Source organism: Panthera pardus, unplaced genomic scaffold, assembly GCF_024362965.1.
Source record: "Panthera pardus isolate Hobbes unplaced genomic scaffold, ASM2436296v1 HiC_scaffold_27, whole genome shotgun sequence".
NCBI lineage: Eukaryota > Metazoa > Chordata > Mammalia > Carnivora > Felidae > Panthera > Panthera pardus.
Window position 1 is genome coordinate 100,211,233 of NW_026526843.1, and position 21,738 is coordinate 100,232,970.

The 21,738-nt window shown below is 39.6% G+C and overlaps 2 protein-coding genes across 2 annotated transcripts in view; one reads left to right on the forward strand and one right to left on the reverse strand.

Annotated features, from left to right (window-relative positions):
* Positions 1 to 21,738, reverse strand: part of IL1RAPL1 (interleukin 1 receptor accessory protein like 1) — a 1,353,681-nt gene that overhangs the window by 547,782 nt on the left and 784,161 nt on the right. The gene's annotated exons all lie outside the window — the stretch shown is intronic.
* On the forward strand, positions 17,042 to 21,265 carry LOC109249325 (transcription factor SPT20 homolog). The gene is made up of 3 exons (XM_053891952.1): positions 17,042 to 18,643; positions 19,076 to 19,086; positions 20,491 to 21,265. The coding sequence occupies exons 1-3, from the start codon at positions 17,042 to 17,044 to the stop codon at positions 21,263 to 21,265; spliced, it is 2,388 nt and encodes a 795-aa protein (XP_053747927.1).

Genomic DNA, 21,738 nt, shown 5'->3' on the forward strand with positions numbered 1-21,738 from the left:
ATATGTGTATATATACACACATGTATATATGTATATGTGTATATGCATATATGTACATATACATATATACACATATATATGTATATATATGTGTGTATATACATATATATACATATATATGTGTGTGTGTGTATATATATATATATATATATATATATATATTCAACATTGTTTAAAACAAAATAAAGTTACCCACTCTTAGCCCCTGGTTTTTATATTATTTTGTACCCCCAAATAGATGTCTTCTGGAGAAAGGGAAAATGTGATCTAAGTTGGATTTCTTTGAAAATTTGGGTCTTAAATCCCTCAAGTTTAATAAGGACTAAAAGGGAGCAAGCGACAGGTCTTAAAGAAATATTATGGTGTTTTTTCAGGTCCTTCTACTATGTACTTTTTACATATTTACATACTTGTCAACGAGTTGGCTTCTGAAAGAACTGCCTTAGAGTCCTGTCTTACAAGGGAGGGAAAAAACCATCTAACCTTAAACCAATACAAAGACTAAGAACTAACAAATATATTAAAACATAATTAAGAAGCAAATGTATGACACAAATATAAAATGAAAATAACTTCTGTAAGTACAGACTTTGGAAGTCAGTACAGTGCATTCAAGTTCTCTAAGGGTTTCTGAGCAATGTGCTACCTTGAAAGAGACAAAGATTCTGAATTGCCATGCATAGGAGCTATCACAGATTTAAAAAATTCATCTTTTAAAGGATGCAACACTACACGACTATAGATCAAGGCGTGGCAATGTGGGTAGTCCAGACAGGAGGTAAGAAAGAAAACTGTGTGTGAAAAGGGAAATTTTGTATATTACCTGATTAGCTGATAGAGTATAATAAAAACCATACGACACCACACGTTAAGGGTAGCACAGTTACAATTATTCTGTAATCACACCTCCTATGCATGATCATGTGTAGTGTTGAATGTCTCCTACTCTAACAGAATTACCGGTAACATGATAGTTAAATAGATCCTCTAACAGACTCACTAACTACTTGGTCTGTCTATTATGTTAATTCTCAGGTCTCTAGGGAAAATCATAACATTTCCATAGTATTTGGAAATGTTTTCCCACATAACGAAGGGCTGAGAAAGACAGGAATTTGAACAATGGTTTTAAAGGATTAAGTTGTTCTCTGCTTCTCTGTTTCTTAGGGTCTACTCTAACATTTACTGGTCATTTCTTAAGTGTAATCTTCTGTATATAATTGTTTTGTACAAATAAAAGCACAAAGTATTTTTAAAGTGTCAAAAATATTTGCCCATGGAAAGACATCTCTGAATCAGTTACTGCAGACCTGAAATTTGACCATAGTGTCTAATCATTAGTTGTGAAACTAACATGTGAGGAATCAAAAATGTAAGGGTTGGATTGTGGAGGGAACATCTTACAGTTTGTTAAGGCTTAAATATGCTCTGACAGTTTATTTCTAATCTTAAAGCCTTCCAATTTTTTCCTATACTTTAATGTTTTCTCAGTGTTTACCATGATGCCTGAAGCAAAGCATGTGGCCCCTCTGTTACATCTGATCTTTCTTACACATACTATGCTTATGGCTACTGGCACAAAATGTGAGATTTGTTTGGATTAGGTTTTCTTTTGAGAAGAGCTCCGGAGGACCTATTGATTTAACTGTGCTTGAAATCAGCCCTTCTAACAAGATTACAGAGAGACCATTGAGCAAATGATAAGACTAAAAATGCCAGTTTACTGCCTTTTGATTTGAAGTTCTGTTTTCTAAAAATTTAACTGGTACACTGAACTTCATCTACAGTCTTATGTCAACTATAAATTCAAAATAATTATCTCTGTCTTTTTTGGTGAAAAGTAATTAATAGAATTTTGCCATTTCTGTTTTCCTAGCCTAAGATTCTTGAAAGACTAGAGTTGAAAAGTCCTCGGTATATGGAATTCTAGTCCAATATTTTTCTGCCTGAGCTATCCTTGGGTGTGAGGACTTTTGAACTTCACAATTAGATTCCAAGGTCTCCTTCCTGACCTCTGCTTGAGGATGAAGAGGGACACAGCAAAGCAAAAATAAATACGTGTCCCTGAAAGGAAAATGAGGCCCAGAACGTGGGTTCAAGGTCACATAAATTACAAATAATTTTCTCAAGAAAGCTTATCCATCTTATCCTTTTGTTTATTTTCCCCATAACAATCTCAATTTTTTAAAATTTGATTTAAATCCACCTTAGTTAACATATAGTGTAATAATGATTTCAGGAGGAGAATAGAGTGATTCATCACTTACATACGACACCCAATGCTCATCCCAACAAGTGCCCTCCTTAATGCCCATCATCCATTGTGCCTATCCTCCCACCCAACACCCCTCCAGCAATCCTCAGTTTGTTCTCTGTATTTAAGAGCCTCTTACGGTTTGGCTCTCTCTCTGTTTTTATCTTATTTTTCCTTCGCTTCCCCTATGTTCATCTGTTTTGTTTCTTACATTCACATATGAGTGAAATCATAAGATATTTATCTTTCTCTGGCTGACTTCTTTCACTTAGCATAATACAATCTCGATTTGTAGTCATTTATTTCCAGTTATTTTGCTGCCTCCTCTGTTAACAGGCATTCTTCTTACAGTATATAAAATGAAGGAGTTAGCTCTATGCTGTTTGAATTATTAGAAGCATATTTTTTTAACTGAGGTAAAAGGAATACAACATGGAATTAACCATTAACCATTTGAAAGTGTACAATTAAGTGTCATTCAGTACATCCATCGTGCTGTGCAACCATCATCTCTACCTAGTTCTAAGACATTTTCATCATCCCCAAAAGAAACCCATAACTATTAGCAAGTACTCCCTATTCCCCCATTCCCAAAGCCCCCAGCAACCATCAATCTGCTTTCTGTCTTCATGGATTTGCTTATTAGGAATATTTCATATAAATGGAATCATATAATGTGTGGATTTTTGCACCTGGCTTCTTTCACTCAGCATAAAGTATTCAAGGTTCACCCACACTGTCGTATGCATCTACCTGTATGCCATTCCATTTTTTGGCTAAGAGCCGACCGCACAGATATACCAATGTAGTTCATTTGTACACGAGCAGATGGACATCTGAATTTGTTTCCACATTTTGGCTATGGAAAGTAATGTTCCTATGAATGTTCATGTGCAAGTATTTGTTTGAGTCCCTTTTTTTAATACTTTTGGGACTATACCTTGGGGTAGACATGTTGGGTCATGTGGTTATTCTACATCTCAGTTTTGGACAAATCAAGCACTTCTTTTTTTAAGCTCTTCTACCCCTTCTGAATACGAGTTTCTGCTGCCAAATGGAGACGAAAGCATTAGAGAAACATGGTCACTGACTATTGTGGCTCAAAACTTAAAAGGCCCAATGACTTTTTAAGTGCCTAGCACTGTGCCAGGCACTGGGGAGGCGTTGTCAGTAAATATTTGTGAAATGAATCAATAAACTCTTAGCCAAGGGCTATCAAGTTCTGATTACATTTCTTCTTTGATTCATCTCTTTAAACAACTCTCATGTATACCCCACCAAACTAGTTTTTACCCCCTTTTGTTTTATACTTCTTTGAAATGGCATGCACTTCTGGATAGTGGATGGGGCAAGAAAACGTGTCCTCTCGGCCCGGCAGAAACTTGTAAAGATTTCCTGGTACTGAATAGCTATCTGCCATCACCTGGTTATCTCATTCTTTCACCCTGTATGCCTAGTTGGCCTTCTCGATTAGAAAGATAAGAAAAAGGGAGAATCGACGTGTGAGCCATGCTTGGGTCAGTTATAAATCACTTTTGTTTTTCTCCCCAAGCATCACATAGGCAGCTTTTAATACAGTGAGTCTAGCAGTTCTTATACTGTTAGAAATCTTGCTCCCAGCTGTTGTACAGAAGTGACCTAGGATCCAGATGCTTAGCTAATCTTGTACCCCATCTCCTCATTTTATAATCTAAATTCCAGGGAAAGTTGTAACAGAGTAAAACAAAATCTATATTCATCTTTAAAGAAGACAGAAAGCTACCAAGGTTCGCTGAAATTTTACCCATTCACAAATAGATTTTTCAGAGTTAGATTAATAACATTTAAACATATGAAAACATGGTTTTTTTCCCCTTCCTGTATAGTCCTGTATATACAGGACTATATATATCCTGTATATACAGTCCCCTTCCTGTATATATGGACTATGTCAGGAAACAGCCCCCATAATCAGTGGGGGGTTTTTTTCTGCTAATACTTCTTTAAATATTTTCTAAATGTCATAATGGCATATGCTTTATTCAGCTTTACTTAGGTCAATATTAACTGATAATAACTTTGCTTTCTTTAACTTCACAAGAAAAATACAATATAGGGGCGCCTGGGTGGCGCAGTCGGTTAAGCGTCCGACTTCAGCCAGGTCACGATCTCGCGGTCTGTGAGTTCGAGCCCCGCGTCAGGCTCTGGGCTGATGGCTCGGAGCCTGGAGCCTGTTTCCGATTCTGTGTCTCCCTCTCTCTCTGCCCCTCCCCCGTTCATGCTCTGTCTCTCTCTGTCCCAAAAATAAATAAAAAACGTTGAAAAAAAAAATAAAAAAAAAAATAAAAAAAAAAAAAGAAAAATACAATATATAAACTGTAAAGAGAGTAAATAATTATTAAGGACATTTAGATCATATTTCTAATTACACGTATAAGACAAAAACTGAATCTATTCCATAAAATTGATACGGGTGCATATTTCTGGACTCTAGAGACTGGTGTTATTTTAAAGATAGAATGCTTACTAGAAGTCATGATCAGAGTTTCATGTAAAGACTGATCTCTTTGAACTTGGCATGCTGAGAAACTAGCCTGATTGCTGCAGACACAAAGGGGACATAATAGCAGGCTTGTATCCAGGAAAACTATTCCTCATCCAAGAGAGTTTTGGAAGAAAAGGAAGAGGAAGCCAGGTATGTTCCCTGAAAAAGAGATGAGGCTACCACCCTTGACCCAACATGTTCATACCACTAGCTCGGTGCTCAAATTTGAAGGTAACATGTGAGATCTTGCTTGCTTTTTCCATGACACTCTAATTTCACTTTTTGGATTCTTCCACCGATTTTTCTCCTGGAACAGTTTGAAATAGTTTCTTTCTGTATAAATTCAGTATATTTCCTTTTACCCTTCCCAGAGTAAAGGCATACTACTTGATAAACACAAAATAAAATCATTCAGCCCAACAGAGAACACTCAACATAATATAGGAATAAATGTATAACATCATTTATTACATGAGTCAATTACCTATCATTTATTGACCATTAAAACTTTATTCATTTAGTGAACATATATTTGCTGAGCAAAGACTGTGTCTGGCCCAGCTGGGGATAAAGCAGTGAACAAGCAAAGTACTTGCCTTTATGGAGGTTATATTTTACTGAGAGGAAATGGTGGAGGGAGGAATACCGTACCAAAAGCTTTATACAATACCACTTCACAGACACTAGAACGGCTCTCATAAAAAAATGGAAAATAACAAGTTTTGGCAAAAATATGGGAAAAAATGGAACCCTCGTGCATTGCTGGTGGGAATAGAAGATGGTGCAGTTCCTCAAAAAGTTAAACACAGAGTTACCAAATGATCTAGCAATTCTACCCCTAGCTATATACCTGAAACAACTGAAAGCAGGGACTTCAACAGCTACTTGTCTATCAATGCTCATAGTAGCATTACTCACAGCACCAAAACACAGAAACAACACAAACATTCATCAAAACGTGAACGGGTAAACAAAATGTGGTATATAAATACAGCAGAACAGTATTTGGTCTTTAACAAGAATAACATCCTGATACCTGATGCAACACGGATAAGCCTTAAAAACATTACGCTAAGTGAAATAAGTCAGACACAAAAGGACAAACATTGTATAATTCCACTTACATATCTACAATAAGCAAACTCAGACAGACAAAAGTAAAACAGAAGTTACCTGATCTGAGGGAAAGAAAGGTACTGAATTTGTTTGGAATGATAAAAATTTCCTGGCAATGAATAGTGGTGATGGTTGCACCACATTGTGAATGTACGTAATGCCACTAACATGTATGATTAAAAATGGTTGGAATGGAAACTTCTATGTTATGTGTATTTTACCAGGATCAAAAAAAACCCATTAAATTATACATTCTGGATGTATGAATTATATGGCTTGTGAATATCTCAATAAAGGCATTATTTTTTAAAAAGTTTTCACGCATTCTGTCATCTCATCTTCCTCTATGTAATCACATTTAACCTTCATATTTTAAATATCATTTCTGTTTTTGACTTCTGTGTCTGTATCTCCAGCTCTGATTTCTCTGTCAACTCTAGATTTACATGTCCAGTTGCCTATTTATCATACCTACTTGAAAACTAAAAAGTTACTTCAGACGTAACGACCTAACGTGCCCCGGAAACAAATCTCTACTTTTACTCTCAAATCTACTCTTCCCCTGGCCTCCCATACCTCACGAATAGCCACACCATTCACCGAACTGCTCAAGCAAAATAGCTAGAATTCTTTCAGACGCTATAGTGTCATCCCGACAAAACTAGCATGAGGACAGTGAGGGGGGACCAAAGACAAAATAATTAAGGTAAATGATATTTCAATCCAATGTTTAAAAAATAAAATTAATACCAAAAATCCATGAGAACAATAAAGGTTTCACAGTCTTAACTGTACCACTCTGCTTTATATGTATCCTATCAATGATCACTAATTGATATTTCCTTCATTTTATTTCTGTGTATAGGTATATATTTCATCTTCCATTCAGTGTAAGTACCATGAGAGCAGGAGTTTAATCTGCCTTGTTCACCACTTCATCGCATGAAGTTGTGCTCCATTTACCAGGCTCTCCTACTGGCTGAGTTCAAAGGTGAATTTTTCCAAGAGAGGATCTGTCATTTCAGGTTCTGGAATTGGTTGTACGGCCTCCTTCCTCTCTTCTTCCCTCTAGACAGAGGGGTGCCTGTGGCTTCCCACTGTTGCTAACCCCTGGAATGCCTCGTGTTATGCCATTTCAGCTCTTCTACCGTATTTATAACCCATTTTGCATATTAAATGTCCCCTAATGAACTATTTGGAATGTATTTGTTTTAACCAACTAGATCCTGGCCACTACAGTAGTTTAGGCAACAAACATCTGAGTATGTGTTTTTTTAAATTTTTAACATTTATTCATTTTTGAGAGATAGAGAGAGATAGAGCATGAGTGGGGAAGGGGCAGAGAGAGAGGGAGACACAGAATCCGAAGCAGGCTCCAGGCTCTGAGCTGGCAGCACAGAGCCTGACGCGGGGCTCGAACTCACAAACCATGAGATCATGACCTGAGCCAAAGTCAGGCGCTTAACCGACTGAGCCACCTGGGCACCCCCAAACATCTGAGTGTTTAATCAACATTATACATAAATTCCTGAAAGTCTTTCATGAGGTAAAATAAAAAGATAAGCAAATTATATAGTTATGTATTCGCAAAAAGTACAAATAACGATGTATAAACACCACACATTTAATAAATTAAGGCACTTTTGCATATTCTTATCTATGAGGAAAGTCTTTTACTGATATTCTACAATGAAAAAAGGGCAGAATCAAACAGTGAGTTAGTTTAATTTAAAGGCAGAATCAAACATTTTTGGGGAGAGACGTTTTTATTCTATATGACATGCAAATTTTGCAGTTGGTTTCTTTTCAATACTTCTTATGAAGTTTTAATATCAATTTCAATCAATAGTAATTTTTAGATTTTCTGACTAGAAAGAAGAGCCATTAATCTGGATCACCTACAATTCACTAAAAGAACCAACGGTTTAAATGCCAGCAAACTGATAACTTTCCTTGGCAAAAATAGGACATTTTTAGAAAAAAAGGTCTAATAATTTTTATTTCTTTATAAATATAAACATGCTTACAATGTGACAATTGTAGTAAAAATTTTTGTCAACAAAGAATGTAGGAAGAAAATCCTCTACACTCTGATTGCCAGAATATAATGCTATACAGTCCTGTTAGAGGTATGATTCAAAGTGTTAAGAACAAAACACAAGTGGGACTAATATTACCCAAATATGAAAAAAAATACAAGAGGAGGAGGCTTGCATGGGCAGAAGAAGCCACCAACATGCTGTGTGATTACGGACAGGTAACTAGTCTTCTCTGAACTTCAGTTACCTGATCATAAAATTATAAAGGTAATTAATTTCCTATCCTTGCTGTGAGAAGCAAAGAGCATCCTAATGTAAACATACTTTGTAATGGACAAACAGCTACTTAACATGTATCACTGCTGTTTCTGTGATGTGCAGTGATGGCTTCATCCCTTAGATGATTGTCAACCTCACTACATGTCTTGAACCTTCTCACTTCTGCCCAATGTTATTTCATATGGCCTTCATTACTCATAATATTTCACCACTGGCTACATATGGAATTTATACCAAGGTCACCACTTTTTAAAAGCTTAATCTCCTTTTCAGCAGTACCTCATAAAAGAGATAAATCAGATAGCCCTTGATATTTAGTCTCCTTATCCTACTGTGAATGCAGTGTTCTTCCATTTCTGTTCTCCAGATCCAGCTACTCATTTTTATAGAAAAGTTCAATATAAACAGAATGCCCTTTCTGGGACTGAAGTCCCATACATTTGAAATTCGGTTAAACTTGTCTCATAGTATTGCCAGAAGGACCTGCAGTTGACCTGAGGCATAAAGTGGAAAGTATCCATAGGTGCAGCAGTAGGGAGAAAAATAAATAAATAGAACAGCAATAAAGGAGGCCTTGCCCTTTATTAGCTTTGCTCTTTCCTTGGTTTTAGATGGAAGAATCACCAATGAGATTCTAGAACTGGATGGTTAAATATTTGCAGTTGTCAACAGCTGTGTTCATGGAACATTCATTTTGAAATTCAGTATTTTCAGAAGCATGGGTCACATGCAAAACATTTATCCCTAGCCAGAGGATAGGTGGAATAATTACACAGGAGACTTTGCCACAGTCAGCTGTCAAACCTACTTAGCTGTCAATACTATAAGGTTATTTCTCATGTTCTTCTCATATGAAATGACTGTCACAAAGAATTGAAAATGGCTTTATTGTATGCATGGATTCCAATTATAATATCTGCTTCTTCCTTAAAAAGTCCATTATGATAATAGCCAGAGATGGAAAATGCTTATGGAATGGAGGAGTTCAATCCTATTATATTCAGTCTTATCAGAATGCAGGGCCTTCCCACATTATTCTTCATACACACATGAAGAATATCATAACGATTAACTGGACATCTTTTATTTGAGTGCTTTCTTGAAGCCACAATTGATACAACAGCACTGTAATCATTCCCACTCTAAAACCCTTCTGTTCACTAGTCTATTAAATACAATTGCAATGGACTACCTTGGTGGCTAATTTGAAAAAACTATTACATTGCTTTCCGCTTCTGGTTTCCCCTACTAATATGGATTTATTTGGAATACAAACTGTACGAAGTACTGCTGCCTAATTTGACTTTGTAGTTACTGATGTCTTTATTTACCACTTATTATGTCTACAATGTATAAAGCACATAACACGAATAAGTCATTAATTTGCATTGTGGCCTTGGGAACATTAGTTTCTCATTTGTCAAATAACAATCTACATGAAGGTTTACATCCTTTCCTGAAATTCCAAAATGATATTGTTGATACTATCATTGTGCATGTTTACATTTACCTGATCCATTCAGTGCATTATTGAGAAATTTTACAGAGGGAGTCTTTGTGTGCATGTTTGTATACTCTGTGTACCTGTACCTTAGCTCTTTCCCTTCACTAATACAAATCATTCAGTAATATTGTAAACTATTCTAATTTTCTCAACACAGGCTCATCCCTTTCTATACTATGGTCTCGGTCTCCTCTCCATTATTTCTCAGAAAATGTTGTTACTAGTGTTATCAATAATCTCCCGACTTTCAGTCATTATCCGGCTCAAGCACAATATGACATTTAATAATGTTTATGTCCATTCATCTTGAGATTTTATTACAGGGCCTTTTCCTGGTTTTCCTTTTGTGCTTCTATTCATTCACTCCTTTCCCCTTAAATGCCAGAATTTCCCTAGGTTTTTGTCCTCGCTATTCATTCCCGCTTGAGTGCTCTTATGTTACAAAGTGGTACTCAGAATGAAATACAGCTACCCCGATTGATAGATAACAGTTGTGCCCTGGTAGTGTAGGAAGTAACAGAGGAAATGTTGCACTTTTTCAAAATAAATGGAAAAGTAAGTAAATTTTTAATGAGTATATGCTAATAGTGGAAAATTCTCACCTATGATCCCCAGCTACCCTGAAGCCAAATCGAGGGTCAGATCCTGGTACCAGGTTCTTTGCTGCCCACAGGATTTCATCCAGTTAAGACCCTCAACAACAATGTGTAACACCTGTCTGTTTCCCCACACCAGTAGCTAACAAGATAAGCTCTAAAGTGCTTTCATCTTTGGCAATACAGTAGGTAAAAACAGGTCTTTTATTTTAGTCTTAACTTACAATTCTATTATTTGTAAGGCTGAATGTCTTTTCATATACTTAGGTGGTATTTATATTCCTTCTTTGATCATTTTGACCTCTTCTTTCCTTCTGGGTTACTGATCTTATTTTTATTAATTTGTAGACAGTTTTTGAGACTAAATTATGAGACAGGAAATACTGAGAAACACTTTGGGACCAGGCAGATTAGACCACCAGTTATTGAGGTATCAAAAGAAAGGAGCATAGGCACACCTGGGTGGCTCAGTCGGTTAAGCGTCGGACTTCAGCTCAGGTCATGATTTCATGGTTCTTGAGTTTGAGCCCCACGTCGGGCTCTGTGCTGACAGCTCACTGCCTGGAACTTGCTTTGGATTCTGTGTCTCCCTCTCTCTCTGCCCCTCCCTTACTTGTGCTCTGTCTCTCAAAAATGAATAAATGTTTGAAAAAGAAAGAAAGCAAGCAAGCAAGCAAGCAAGAAAGAGGCATAGAAAAAGCATATGACCAGAAGTGGTCATCCCTTCTCAGGAAGAGAGTGCGGTACCTTTGAGAGGAAATGTGTCCTTTGAAACCTAACGGTGAAGGGTGGGGGAGGAAATGCTGCCTAAAAATAAAGGGCTCTAATAAACCAAGATATTGTCAAAGAATAAGAAACCAGACTTGTGAAAGAAAAGACCATTTTCTAAAAACTACTACCACCACTACCAACAATAAAAACAATAAAATCTATGTGTGTAGATAATAACAGCAAATGAAGGTGGTCTTGAAATATGAAATGAAGTAAGCCGTGTGATCTCCCTGCCCTAGCCACCTCAAAAGTGTCTTCTATTGCTGGTTCAGGGCAAAAAGCCATTGAGTATCAGTTAAGCAGGTAAAACCATTGTAAAATACATCTGCACACAGAGGCGCCTGGGTAGCTCCGTTGGTTAAGTGTCCGACTCTTGATCTCAGCTCGGATCATGATCTCAGTGTTCATGGGTTCAGGCCATGCATTTGGCTCTGTGCTGAGAGTGCTAAGCCTGCTTGGGATTCTCTCTCCCTCTCTCTGCTCCTCCCCCATTCTCTCTCTCTCAAAATAAATAAACTGAAAAAAAAAAACCCACATCTGCACACATACACATCCACACTTGCACACAGCAGAGGAAAATTTTAACACAATACCCCAAAAGGAATTTTATACTTAAATAAGCGATTGCAGAATTAGAAAAACACTATGATCATAAAATTGAAAAAAAAAAAAAAACAACCTCCAAAAAGAAAATGACAAATCTCAGGGAAATGTGAAACAGGAGCTAATCAAATTCAGGAGAGGTAGAACATGAATGAGGACTAAATTGCAAGGTGCTTGTGGTAAGCGGAATTTTTAAATGGCCAGTGAAAGATGACCTACTCTAATTTTCAGCATGCTTAAATATAAGACTTATTACTCCTTTCGTTACGTTATATGGCACCATAACTTAAAATAGGGAAGATGATTCCATATTCTCCAGGTGGGCCCTTAAAAGCATAGAGCTTTCTCTAGCTGGTAGCAAAAGAGGAAGTCTGAGACCCTTGAAGCATGAAAAGGATTCAATATGCCATCACTGGCTTAAAGATGGAGGAAGACACTTGACAACAAATAGGAGCAACTGTGAGGAGATAAGAGTGGTCCCTGGCTGACAATCAGGAAGAAAATAGGAACCTTAATCCTATAACCACAAGAATCTAAATTTAGCCAACCACTTGATATGGATTCTTCCCCAGATATTCCAGTTAAAAGCCTGGCCCAGGCAACCTAGACTCTTGACTTGTGAGACCCAAAGCTCAGCCTGCCCTGTGTTCTGACCAACAGAACTGTAAGAAAACAAAAATGGGTTTTATTTTTGGCCACTAAGTTTGTGGTAACTTGTTATGGCAGCAATAGTAAATTAATAGAGTTCCCAAGGGAGAACAGGTATAACCACCATTAACATAGGCTTATAAAGGATAGAATAGAAAAGAGAAAAAAAATACAAAAACGTTTAGAAAGAATGTGACAGAAAAGACACAAATAGATGATCCAGCATACTTATAACTGAAATCCCTGAAAGGAAAGAAAAAAAAAAAAAAACAAATCAAAGGAATATAAATGTTTTAAGACTCCACTCAAAGAAAACTTTGCTGAAATAAAAACTCTGGATTTACATATTAAAAGAACCCAACACATAACAGGCAAAAAAGAGAAAGGATGGTTAAATCCAAGAAATACCTTATCAAAACCATTATGCTTTAAAACCAACAAAACACTCTGCACTGGCAGAGCAGTCTCGAAAGACAAAAGCAACCTACAGAATGGGAGAACATATTTGCAAATGACACATCTGATAAAGGGTTAGCATCCAAAATATATAAATAAACTTATATAAGTCAATACCCCAAAAACAAACAATCCAATTTAAAAATGGACAGAAGAGGGGCACCTGGGTGGCTCAGTCGATTAGGCATCCGACTTCGGCTCAGGTCATGATCTCATGGTTTGTGGGTTCAAGACCACGTTGGGCTCTGTGCTGACAGTTCAGAGCCTGGAGCCAGCTTTAGATTCTGGGTGGCCCTCTCTCTCTGCCCCTGCCCTGCTCACATTCTGTCTCTCTCTCTTTCAACAATAAAATAAACATTAAAAATTAAAAAAAAAAAATAATAAAAATGGACAGAAGACATGACCAGACATTTCTCCAAAGAAGACATCCAGATGGCCAAGAAACATAAGAAAAGATGCTCGTTATCACTCATCTTTAGGAAACTACAGATCAAGACTATGATGGGGGCTCCTGGGTGTCTCAGCTAGTTAAGCTTCTGACTCGGTTTTGGCTCAGGTCATGATCTCATGGAGTTTGAGTCTTGCATTGGGCTCCTCACTGAGAGTGCAGAGACTGCTTGGGATTCTCTCTCTCCCTCTCTCTCCGCCCCTCCCTGGTGTGCGTGCATGCGCTCTCTCGCTCTCTCTCTCTCTCAAAATACATAAACTTTCAAAAGACTACAATGGGATGTCACCTCATACCTGTCATAATGGCTAAAACAAAAGGCACAAGAAACAACAGGCGGTGAGGATGTGGAGAAAGGGAAACGCTCTTGCACTGTTGGTGGGAATGCAAACTGGTACAGCCACTGTGAAAAAACAGTATGGAGGCTCCTCAGAAAGGCAAAAATAGAACTACCTTATAATCTAGTGGGCTTTTACCCTCCCCAAATACAAAACATTACCTCAAAAAGAGACATGCACCCCTATGTTTATAGCAGCATTATTTACAATAGCCAAGATATGAAAACAGCCTGTGTCCATCGACTGATGAATGGATAAAGATGTGGTATATATATACAATGGAGTATCATTCAACCATAAAAAAGAATGAAATCTTTCCATGTACAAAGACATGGAAGGAGCTAGAGTGTATATTCTAAGTGAAATAAGTCGGAGAATGACAAATGCCATATGATTTTACTCATATGTAGAATTTAAGAAACAAAAGAGCAAGGGAAAGAAAAAGAGAGAGACAAGTCAAGAAACAAACGATTCTTTTTTTCTCTAATGAGAACAAACTGATGGTTACCAGAGGGGAGGTGGGGGGGGGGGATGGGTAGAATACATGATGGGGATTAAGGAGCACACTTGTCATGAGGAGCACAGGATGATGTATGGAATTGTTGAATCACCAAATTGTGCAGTTGAAAATAACATAACACTGTATGTTAACCATCCTGTAAATAAAATAAAATAAAATAAAATAAAATAAAATAAAATAAAATAAAATAAAAAAAAAATAACATCCTCTGAACCTTCAGAGAAAAGGCCAAGTCACTTACAAAAAAAGAAAACACAAAGCCCAACAAGGGCAGAGTAACATTTTCAAGAATGTAAAGGACAGAGTATGAGCCAAGATTTTTTACCAGCAAGGTTTTAAACATTAAAAAAAAAAAAAGAATGTCAGGAAATATTGTACATATAAATGCTTCCTACAAATAGAGAATGTTACAATGTTACAATGGACAATGTTACACTGTAAGGACAGAGAAGGATCTGGAGAAGTTTTGGTAGTGAGCATACTTAACTGAAGTTCCGGTACTAAAATAAACACAGTATTAAGTATTATCGTCGTAAGAATAACGAATAAATGCTATTTTCTCTGATGACGTATTAATAACACACCTAAAAAATGCAGAGAGAAGGAAGAAAGGAGTAGAGAGTAACCTGATTCATTAACATATAGGTGAGAATTAAAATATTTACAGCTGACCTAACAGTATAAATCGAGGTAAGATAAAAGAGGAGTAAAATCACATAGTGGTATCAGTGTAAAAATAACTGGTGGGAACAACAACAACAAAAAAGAACAGAGAATAAAAAATAGTATGGCAGAGCTGTAGGATCTTTTTATATTAAGGATATTTATGTATTCTGATTTCTAGCTCAAATATCTTTGGTCAGTTTGTTGTCATTAATTTTATTTTGACTGACATGAAGACTGGCTACTATTTCTTTGTAATAATTATATCAATCATTTTATAACTTCTGGATTTTGTGACTTTTAGAAAGACCTTTTCTATGCTGCAATTACAAATATTTTAAAATTTTTCAGTATTTTCTTCCAGTACTTGTGTAGTTTCATCATTGACTTATATTTACAAAAATGGTAAGATAGAAAAAAAGCTTGTTTTTTCAAACAGGTTCCTTTATTACGAACACCACTGAGTGAAAACTTTATCTTTCCTCCGCTGACATGTGATGCCACTCCTGCTGTATGGCAAACTTCTGTATGTCTCGGGAATTATTTCTTAGATATCCAACTGTTCACCTTATCTCCCGTGAAATTTATACACCAGGAAACACTGTTTAATTTAATATAATTAAATTAATATCTGGTAAGGCAAATCCCTTGCCATTACTTATTCTTTAAATTAAGTTTTTATTTTAATTCCAGTATAGTTAACACACAGTGTAATATTATTTTCGGGTGTACAATATAACAATTAAACAATCCTATACAATTTAGTGCTCATCCTGATCAGCATACTCTTTAATTCCCATCACCTGTTTCATCCATCTCCCGAACTAATCTCCTAAACAATTTCTTCATTATTCTTGGGTATTTATTTATCCATGACTGGTTTTAATGGGCTGTCTTTATGAATGATCAATTTTGCATAACAACGAGTAATTTAATGTTTTACATTAGCAAAAAAAAAAACCCACAAAATTTGCATGTCATCTTAAGATGACATCCTATTGGTCATCTATCAGCAAATTCCCTATCAATGTTTCCAGATGCCCCTCTGTTTTTAGGGGTAGTTTCCTAGAGAAGTGGAAAGAGGCTAGACTTTGCAGTCAGAGATTTGGATTTGTTTCCTGCCTCAACTGCTTACCATTTTATAACCTTCAGCCTATTACTTAAGTTGCTTGAATGTCAGGTTCTTCACTGGAAAAAAAGAGGGTAAAAATGCCTGCTTTCTAAAGTTCCTGGAGCATTAGATAAATTGTATTTTGAATAACTTTGAAATATGGCTGACTCTTGGTGGGAACTCTCTGGAAAATAAATTCAAATAGATTTTGACAACATCCTCATCCATAGCTCCAATATAGATTTCTCTCCTAACTCCAGAATTTCCATGACTTGAATCCTTTTATTTGTCTGATAACTTCTATTCACCCTTTAAGAAAGCTCAACTATCATTTCCTTTGGAGATAGTTGGTCTCACTTCTCCGTGTTTAGCACTTCCTCTCCTTTACCACTCTGCCCACAAGTCTATAAACTGTGGTGTTTTCTATTTATCTGATTACTTGTTTGCCTCACCAAGCAAACTGTTAACTCCTACATGTAAAGTAACTTGTTACTGATCCTATTGTCTCAATCTCAGTGTACAACTTCCCTTGTAATCCATTCTCAAAAGCAGCTGCGGGTTGAACACACATACATCTTTTTATGGGGAAAAGGAGAGCACATAGGTCATAATTATATTTGTAATTTTTCTTTGTTCTTTATTTTATGACAAGAAAATGGGGAAAAGCATGACACCAAATCAGTTCCTAGAAATGGTTTTTGTCATTATCCCATAAAACTGCATCGACTAGACATGGCTTCCGGGCCCTACTTGTCAAGAGGAAGCGCAGGCATCACAACAGGAAGTGCACAAACGAAAGGAAGTGCAGACCACTGAACACCCCGCCATCGGGGGCGCGGAAGGTGCAGCCTGAGGCAGCACACAAGCGCACTGAGGCTATGTAGCTTGACCCCTCCGCGTCAACTTCCGGCCTAGCCAAGGGCAACGACGTAAGGCCCAGTACAGAGGCTACGGCCTGTACAGACACAGGTATTTTGGAAGACTGCCAAGAATTCTGTGATTTGTTTTCTTGCTGGCGGGTTTCTTGGTATTAATTTTGAAGTTAGGCTGGTGGCTCCAGTGTGGAGTTGGGACATTCTGCAGACCTAAACATTTGTATCAGAGACACTATTTTTATCCCGCTCATCAAGGCACTTGCAGTTTCCCTTCTTTTTAGGGCCCCTGTTGCCCCACGATGCAACAGTCTTTAGAACAAGCTCCGGACCGTGCGGACTATATCATTGCCAGTGCCCAGCAGAGTCCTCCTAAAAGGAAAGGCTCAGCGAGTGGGGGAGCATCTCTGGATGAAAAACTTTATGACCTATATGTGGAAGAATGCGGGAAAGAGCCTGAGGCTACGGAGGAATTAAGAAGCAACGTGAACTTGTTGGAGAAGCTCCTGAGGAGAGAGTCGTTGCCGTGCTTAGTGGTCAACCTATACCCAGGAAAGGAGGGATATTCGCTGATGCTCGAGGGCGAAAATGGATCCTATTCGGAGACCATTCGACTGCCTTATGAAGAAGGGGAGTTGCTCGAATACTTGGATGCTGAACAATTACCTCCTGCTCTGGTGGATCTCCTGGAAAAATCTCAGGTTAACTTTTTTCACTCTGGGTGTGTCATAGCCCAGGTACGGGACTACAGGCAGTGCAGTCGGGAACCTCCCGGCTACGCGAGCAGGCATGTTCTCCTGCGGCCAACGATGCAGACGTTAGCCTGCGACGTGCAGTCCATGAGCAGCGATGACCAGACCTGGACCCAGGAAGACAGGCTTTTGCTGGAGAGCCAGCTGATCTTAGCTACGGCCAAACCGCTGTGTCTTGATCCTTCTGTATCAGTAGCCTGCACTGCAAACAGGCTGCTCTATAACAAGCAAAAGATGAACACTGGCCCCATGAAAAGGAGCTTCAAGAGGTATTCTGCACCCTCCCTGAACCGGCAGCAGGAGCTGTCTCATCGTCCACCTCCTCCTGAGCTGAGAGTATGGCCTTCTTACAAAAAAAGCAGAGAAAGTACAACAAGTGAGAATTGTGACTTCATAATTTCTAAACCGGGGAATTATGTAGATACGTGGAAACAGAGACCCTGTGACTTGGCTGTACCTTCTGAAGTGGACGTGCAGAAATATGCTAAATGGGAGACGTTTGTCAAATATGATGAGTCACAACCAACAGACTGGCCAGCCCACGAGGCAAAAGATGATTTTGAATTTGGATATGAAAGTGGCGATGAGTCTCAAACAAAGCCAGCCTTCATGCAGTCACTTAATGATCCATTTATCTCTGGTAAAAGAAGGGTACGTAAAAAAATCAGACATGAAAGACAGGCGTCCCCTCCGCACTCCTCCACAGGTGACCATTCAACTAGTGTTCTGCCTAGGTCAAAGAGTGATGCTGGGAGGGAAGTCATTCAGTCACAGGTCTTGGTCAAGCAGAAGGCCAAATGTCCGGTCACTGTGTCACACGGCTCCAGTGGCTCAGCCAGCCTCAGCCAGCTGCCTCCAGGGAAAGAAACAGAACAGCCTGAGATCGTGTTTGTTCAGTCTTCAGTCCTGGGGAAGGAACTCAGCCATCCATCTCCAGCCATCAAACCTCCCTCAAGCTCAGGAAAGACTTGGTCAGGTAACAGTTTTACTCCATGGCAGGGAAGCACCTTTCTTAAATCTCCATCTCCTGCCCCAGCTTCTAAGCCACCAAGTCCTTCCCAGAAATCCCCTGTGGAAGTGAATCCAATTAGCACATTTCCTGCGGCCACTCTGTCTACCACCGGCTCTCTACAAAGAACCCTGGCCACCCAGGTCGCAGCGAATTCCCAGAAATCCTCTGTGGAAGTGAAACAAGCTAGCGTGCTTCCTGCAGCCACCCTGACTACCACCAGCTCATCACAAAGAACCCTGACCACCCTGATCACAGTCAACTTTCCGAAACCTTCTGCAGAAGTGATTCAAATTAGTATGCTTCCTCCAGTCACTGTGTCCACTACCAGCTCATCACGAAGAACCCTGACCACCCAGGTCAAGGCCAACTCCCAGAAATCCTCTGTGGAAGTGAAACAAGCTAGCGTGCTTCCCGCAGCCACTGTGTCCACTACCAGCTCATCACGAAGAACCTTGACTACCCCAGTCACGGTCAATTCCCAGAAGTCCTCTGTGGAAGTGATTCGAGTTAACATGCCTCCTACAGCTACTTTGTCCAGTGCTAGCTCCTCAGAGAGAACCTTGGCCACCCAGGTCATGGCCAAGTCCTGCAAATCTTCTGTGGAAGTGACTCCAGTTAGTATACTTCCTAAAGCCACCATATCTACTACCAGCTTATCACAAAAAACCCTGACCATCCCAGTCATGGCCACTTCCCAGAAATCCTCTGTGGAACTGATTCGAGTTTCCAGGCCTCCTACAGCTACTTTGTGTACTACCGGCACATCACAGAGAACCTCGGCCACCCAGGTCACGGCCAGGTCCCAGAAATCTTCTGCGAAAGTGACTCAAGTTACTATACTTCCTAAAACCACCATATCCACTACCGGCTCATCACAAAGAAGCCTGGCTGCCCAGGTCACGGCCAAGTCCCAGAAATCTTCTGCGCAAGTGACTCAAGTTAGTATACTTCCTAAAACCACCATATCCACTACCGGCCCATCACAAAGAAGCCTGGCCGCCCAGGTCACGGCCAAGTCCCAGAAACCTTCTGTGAAAGTGACTCAAGTTAGTATACTTCCTAAAACCACCATATCCACTACCGGCTCATCACAAAGAAGCCTGGCTGCCCAGGTCACGGCCAAGTCCCAGAAATCTTCTGCGCAAGTGACTCAAGTTAGTATACTTCCTAAAACCACCATATCCACTACCGGCCCATCACAAAGAAGCCTGGCCGCCCAGGTCACGGCCAAGTCCCAGAAACCTTCTGTGAAAGTGACTCAAGTTAGTATACTTCCTAAAACCACCATATCCACTACCGGCTCATCACAAAGAAGCCTGGCCGCCCAGGTCACGGCCAAGTCCCAGAAATCTTCTGCGCAAGTGACTCAAGTTAGTATACTTCCTAAAACCACCATATCCACTACCGGCCCATCACAAAGAAGCCTGGCCGCCCAGGTCACGGCCAAGTCCCAGAAATCTTCTGCGCAAGTGACTCAAGTTAGTATACTTCCTAAAACCACCATATCCACTACCGGCTCATCACAAAGAAGCCTGGCCGCCCAGGTCACGGCCAAGTCCCAGAAACCTTCTGTGAAAGTGACTCAAGTTAGTATACTTCCTAAAACCACCATATCCACTACCGGCTCATCACAAAGAAGCCTGGCCGCCCAGGTCACGGCCAAGTCCCAGAAACCTTCTGTGAAAGTGACTCAAGTTAGTATACTTCCTAAAACCACCATATCCACTACCGGCTCATCACAAAGAAGCCTGGCCGCCCAGGTCACGGCCAAGTCCCAGAAACCTTCTGTGAAAGTGACTCAAGTTAGTATACTTCCTAAAACCACCATATCCACTACCGGCTCATCACAAAGAAGCCTGGCCGCCCAGGTCACGGCCAAGTCCCAGAAATCTTCTGCGAAAGTGACTCAAGTTAGTATACTTCCTAAAACCACCATATCCACTACCGGCTCATCACAAAGAAGCCTGGCCACCCAGTCCACAGACAGTTCTGCTGGCCCCAACATCATCCAAGTGGTGGGCACTGTCAGTGGAGTCCAGGCCTGGGCAAGGGATTCCAGCCTTAGGCAGGGCTCTACCACTGGGGCCACAGCTCCTGCGGGAATCAAGCCCAGTAACCTGCCCTCAGGATCTTGGCCACCAAATGTAGGGCCCCCGGCACTGCAGGCTCCTTCTCAAGCAGGTGCTCAGTTTTTTTTTAAAGATGCCCCAAGTATCAGGCCAGTAAGCATGTTCCAGCTTCCACAAGGTTCATACCTTTTGAACACCCAGCAACTGAACACCCAGCAACAGCCTCAGCAGCAGTGGCTCTATCAGCTGATTCCACAACAACAACTTCAACAACCTACAGCTTCCAGTCAGCAGCCCACAGCTCCTCATCCTCAGCAGCCAGTATCACAGGGCTCAAGTGCACAAGGGTCAACCAGTCAGAGAACAGCCTTATCTGCTCAGCAAGCTGTTGTCCTTAACCTTGCTGGAGCAGGAAGTTTGCTGCAGCCCCTACAGGCAGCTGTGTTGTCTCCACTTGGCTGTGTGGAGAGCCAGAGAAGACCTGAGCAGAGCGGCGCTCAGCACACACTGCAGCTGTCCTCTGCCTTACAGCTGCAGCCCCAGCAGCAGGTACAGCTGAGAATTCTGCCACACCCAGTGGCTCTGACAACAGTGGCCGCCCCAACAGCTCAGCCACATCCATCTAGCGAGCAGACAGCAAATCAGTCCACAGGTAAAATGAAGAAAGGCACACCAACCACTCCAAAATCCTAGATCTTGCATTACATTTCCCTCTCTCTTTTAAACAAAACAAAACAACATTGAAGCAAAGGGTTTCTGACTTTTTACTTCATCTTTGTCTTTGCTGTCTCAGTATTTTACACTGCTAGGTAAACAAACCATACAGAAGCCCAACCCTATGCTTTTTAAATAAAGACAGTGGAGTGATTTAATGAAAAACAAAATGAATAGACTTTGATATTAGCCACCATGAGGTCAGTATCCCATCTCTGCAATTAACTAACCTTAAACCTGTTTCTTAACTTAAGTGACTCTCCAGTTCCTTATCTGTAAAATGTGAATAGGAATATTCCCTTAAGTTTATTGTCAAGGTTAATATAAGATATATTAAATACTGAAATTTAAATTAATTTTAATGAATACAAATGTTAAATATTTGAAAGAAATAAACATAAGTACTTAAGCTGAAAATGAACTACAGTAATAATATTAGTGCAAATAATAGT

Coding starts and splice junctions, on each gene's coding strand:
- LOC109249325 (XM_053891952.1), top strand. CDS start 17,042: ATGCAACAGTCTTTAGAACAAGCTCCGGACCGTGCGGACTATATCATT.